General features: G+C 38.8%; 1 protein-coding gene across 1 annotated transcript; it reads right to left on the minus strand.

Annotated features, from left to right (window-relative positions):
• Window positions 1-3,318: 3,318 nt before the first annotated feature.
• On the minus strand, window positions 3,319-5,003 carry LOC143939958 (olfactory receptor 11L1-like). The gene has a single exon (XM_077461051.1). It carries the CDS (start codon window positions 4,737-4,739, stop codon window positions 3,771-3,773), a length of 969 nt encoding a protein of 322 aa, XP_077317177.1. The 5' UTR covers window positions 4,740-5,003; the 3' UTR covers window positions 3,319-3,770.
• Between the last annotated feature and the right edge of the window lie 288 nt (window positions 5,004-5,291).

Here is a 5,291-nt window from a genome sequence, read left to right on the forward strand (position 1 = left end):
ATATATGCCTTAAGATCAGACTGTTGAACAGATTCGGGGATCCCCCTTATTTTAAGATTGTGTCCTCTCGATCTGTCCTCCATATCCGCCAATTTTGCTCTAATCCACTCCGTATTCCACTCCTTTTCCTCATTAGCATCAACTAGATCGGTAATAGTTTCTGCGCATTCCCCCATCTTGGGATTGAGATCCTTGTTGAAACTATGCATACATAAGGCTAAATCAGACTGGATGGTGCTGCGCTGTGACAACAGCATGTCCTTCAACACCGTATCTAGCACGGGTTGATTCTGAGTGGGGAAAGATTCTATGGGCTCCGGCAGTTCCCTTGTGTCATCCCCAGAATCTGTGGCTGAGCTTCCCTCTGTACTCAATCTGTCTCCATCCAGCCTGGGTTTTGACTTTGCTGGGCTGCTGGTGGATGGAGAGGAGGGATAGGATCAGTGGTTATTGTGGGATATACTTCTTGGCTGTATTTTACCTTTATTGGGGCCTCTCATGTGCGGTGCGGCGTCCTGCAGTGAGTAGGCCGAGCACCATCTTGGCCGTCCTTGTCCGGGATTCTGGAGTAAAAGTCTGTGAGCCGCTGAGACTTCCCAGCTCTGCGCCGCTTGTTGGTCAGTCCTCTGCTGGTGGCGGTAAGGGGGCGCCTCAGATGAGGCTGCTTATTGTCGCTTCGGTCCCCTGTCTCCGGAGCTCCGGGATTATGAGACCATCCGGACTTGCACCAGGCCACGCCCCCCCCCCCCCCCACTGCCGCGAGTAGTTTTAAATGACTTTTTTTCCTTTAGAAATGTTATTTTGGTGTCAGACTTCTAAACACGGGAAACATGCGCCCTTTACAGGCATACTATAGACACCCCCCAGGTACAAAATTTAGAGGAATATTACACTTTTATTGTTTCACTTTAAGCATTATTAAAATCACTGCTCCCGAAAAAACTGACACTTTTAAAACTTTTTTTTGCATTGATACATGTCCTCTGGGGCAGGATCCAGGTCCCAAAACACTTTTTATGGCAATAAAATGCATATAAGCCTTTAAAATTAGCACTTTTGATTATTTGTGTTCATGTCCAATAGACTTAATGGTGTTTGCGCGTTCAAACTAATTTTTTGCCTGTTCGGGCGCTAATCGAATGGGGGGTGTTCAGCTCATCCCTAGTGAGTGCAGTGACCATTTGTACTGTTGGAATATTGGTGAAGGAATGCACTGGATGCTTTTTCTGCCATTGTTCTAAGTGCAGGGTGCCCAGTGTGTCCATGTGCCTTTAAGGAGGGGTGGGCTCCCTCCAGGCTCACCTGCCCTCTGCCTATCTATTATAATGCAAGTACTCCATTGTGGAGACTCTCAAACTTTAGTGTTAGGACAACAGAATATACTGGGATGCCTTGATGGGGCTTTGTAGCTGATCGCTAAGTTAAGCTTGGAATTTCTTTGGTTTTATTTTGCATGCATTGCCCTTCCATGTTCTCCTTGCTGCAAAAGCCATATATAAGTGAGAACAGTGTCCATTTGTTTGTACAGCTCCCCGGTAATGCACACTACCAGCACACAGTGATACTGACTCACACATGTGTCCTAAGGTGAAGCCCTGTCTTCAAAATGGGAGCACACCTCGAAATTGGCTGGAGCCCTGGATGATTCTCAGTCCTTCATTATAAAGGCTGTGTGCACCTGCACACACACCACCCTGTTGTTCTTCAACAAAACCCAGACACTAGGCTACAGAAAAGCTGGAATAACCAGTAAAAAATGTATGTTATAGAAAATGGAATTGTACAGTATGTATAATTCTAGCTGAACCCACTTAAAAGCAATAAAGTTTATTGGTAATTTTACTAAAAACACAATTCAAAAATATGAAAAAGTCTAAAAAATACAAATATATATGCTCAAGAGAACATAGGTAGGAAATACCTAGACAAAGTTAATATATATATATATATATATATATATATATATATATATATATATATATATATATATATCACAAAAGAGAGTCAGATCTGGTTCATAGGAACTTGTATATGTATGATATATTAGGATAAATTGAATATCTAATTTAAAAAGAAGAAATAAGAGTGGTGCGCTTATTCAGTAATGTGACATGAATTAATATACTTAAAGAATGAACATGATAAGTATCCAAAAACATACAAATAAATACATGTAAATACAAGTCCAACTTAAGTCCAATGGTAGGAGTCAGTTCATATAAAGATAAAAATCTCATAGGGGTAACTTGATAGAAGAAAAAAAACAGACAGCACATCAATCCAAACATTGACTGTTATATTTATGAATTGGCCACTCACCTCCAAAAATGACCTAAAGCTCAAACAAGACTCAGATAGTCAGATAAGAAATCCTGCTGATGGATCTGTAAAGACATCCAGGTCCCAAGTAAAGACGAAGAACTACGTCCAGATCTTAGTATCAACACACCTTGGGAAACTCCATATGTAAAGGAAACAGCTTGGATGCTGGGCTCGGCTCTCCGGACTCCACACTGGCCGGGTAGATGTCATCCTGGAGAGATCTCAGGGACTTAGTGTGGGGGAAGTTAGTTGTAGAAGTTGTGTCTGCTCTCTCTCTCCGGGCTGTATGATGGAGTAGGAGATCACTGCACTCTGCGCTGGATGCACTCTACTGTGTCAATGCGGGATGCAGAGTCTCCCGCATTGACAATGTAGAGTATGTCCAGCCCAGAGCGCAGTAATCTCCTCCTCCATCACACAGCCCGGAGAAAGAGAGCAGACACAACTTCTACAACTAACTTCACCCGCACTAAGTCCCCGGGATCTCTCCAGGATTACACCGACCCGCCCAGTGTGGAGCCTGGAGAACCCAGCCCAGCATCCAGACTGTGGATTCCACAACTAGCGCCATTTATACAAGAAGTGACATTTCTTGGAGCGAGCTGTTTTCTTTACATATACAGTTTACCAAGATTTGTTGATACTAAGATCTGGATGTAGTTCTTTGTCTTTACTTGGGACCTGGATGTCTTTACAGATCCTTCAGCAGGATTTCTTATCTGATTATCTGATGAGACTAGTTTGACCTTTAGGTAATTTTTGGAGGTAAGCAACTAATTCATAAATATAACAGTCAATGTTTGGATTGATGTGCTGTCTGTTTTTTCTTCTATCAAGTTACCCCTATGAGATTTTTATCTTTATATGACCTGACTCCTACCATTGGGCTTTAGTTGGACTTTTATTCACATTTATTTATTTGTATGTTTTGGATAATTATCATGTTCATTCTTTAAGTATATTAATTCATGTCACGTTACTTAATAAGTGCACCACTCTTATTTCTTCTTTTTACATTATATTATGCAGTGTTTTTTGGGCTCACTACCAAGTGGTTGCAGCTAATTCATGGTTACTATACATTTATTATATATATATATTTTTATTTTCTGAGTTTATTTTGACTTTATTCATTGTAGATTGATGGTTTATATTTCTTCAAAATTATAGATTGTAGCGTGCAAGTTTATACCTTTATGACAAATTTAATATCTAACCATGTGATTTATTATCAAGCATCATGCATATGATAAGATGGGATGATGGAAAAAATCATAAAAAGTAATAATGGAAAAAATTGATGAAAATATAACAACAAAAAAGGAGAGAGGTAAACGACAATGGAATACATCTCAAAATGCTGCAGGAAAGGCACAATTGGAAAGGAAGGCAAACATCCTTTTTCTAACCATTTTCCCAGTGGCAGGGCCTCCTATTGTCACACAAGGTTAAGGTGTGGAGTGGCCCAAGAAATGCCTTTTTTTTCTTATCAGAAATTTTCTCAAACATTTTTGCACACCTAATTTAATATTTTTGTTTCTCAGGCTATATATTATGGGGTTGAACATGGGAGTGACAACTGTGTAACTAAGAGATAAAGTCTTACTAACTGTTCTTGAAAAGGTATGTGTGGGTATTGCATAGAGACTAATAAGTGTTCCATAATATGTGCACACTGTAGCCAGGTGGGAGCTGCACGTGGAGAATGATTTCCATCTACCTGTGGATGAAGGGATATTCAGAATAGTAGTAATAATGCAAATGTAAGTTCCAATAACAAATAAAAATGGAAAGAGTGCCACTGAAGATGTAATAATGAAGGTCTCTATTTCAACTGCATAGGTGTCTGAACAAGAAAGTTCTAATATGGGAGCAAAATCACAGAAATAATGGTCAATGATTTTCGGTCCACAAAATTGTAGCTGAGTAATCATTATTAATGTGATTGACAAGCTAGTAAAGGCACACACCCATGAGAACAGAACAAGTTTGCCACAAAATTCAAAACTCATCACAGAACAATAATGGAGTGGTTTGCAAATAGCCAGATATCGATCAAAGGACATGGATGCAAATAGCAAGCATTCTGTTGCTCCCAATGATGCACACACATAAAACTGTGCAAGACAGTTTCCTAGATTTATAGCAGCTCCATCCTCCCATAAAACTTGTAAAAATTTAGGAACAAGATTGGTAGTAAATACAACTTCTGATAAGGATAAACTACACAGGAACATATACATTGGAGAATGAAGACAATGTTCAGATGTGATGACTGAAATTATTAGAAGATTTCCTGTTACTATCATCATATACATAATAAGAAAAAAAACAAAGAGAACAATTCTAGTGCTTTGCAGGTGGTCTATTCCAATTAGCCAGACTTCAGTAATTCTTGAATAGTTGTCTTCCTTCATTTTGTTATAACAGCTAGCAACAATACTGGTTCAAACAAAATGACGAGTCAGTAATTTTACTTTGCCCAGTATAAAGGTGTTATATATTTTGCTTAAAATATTTGCTCTCTGATCTTACAAGCTCCTGTGAGAAATAAAAGCCACGAGCTATGGTGTGTTTTTGCTGTAGGACAGGCCATTTATTCTTTGTGTTCACATTGCAGGAAAAGCTTTTGTATGGTGGATTGTTTGACTGGATGGCTTGTGGTACTAATGGTCTGCTTAGAAGCCTGAAGGCTAATTAGAGATATATTTATCAGATGTATTTAAATATTTTTCTGCATTTAATGATTACAAATCCCTGCTGTAATTCTCACTGGATTCATTGTAATTTATATCCTGAATTCATAAACGTAGTTATTACAGATAAAAAATAGCATTTCACAGTAATTTGCTATTAAGTTATTGTTAAAGTTTTAGCTAAGTGTGGAAAGTTTTATGAAGTATTAAACTGAAATGATAGTATATTACCTCAGTGATGGAAGTGTATAGGTTTGATTCTAAGTTCAGACA

The sequence above is a fragment of the Lithobates pipiens genome, unplaced genomic scaffold, assembly GCF_037356315.1.
Source record: "Lithobates pipiens isolate NorthernLeopardFrog02 unplaced genomic scaffold, aLitPip1_a1.2 Scaffold_3, whole genome shotgun sequence".
Lineage (NCBI taxonomy): Eukaryota > Metazoa > Chordata > Amphibia > Anura > Ranidae > Lithobates > Lithobates pipiens.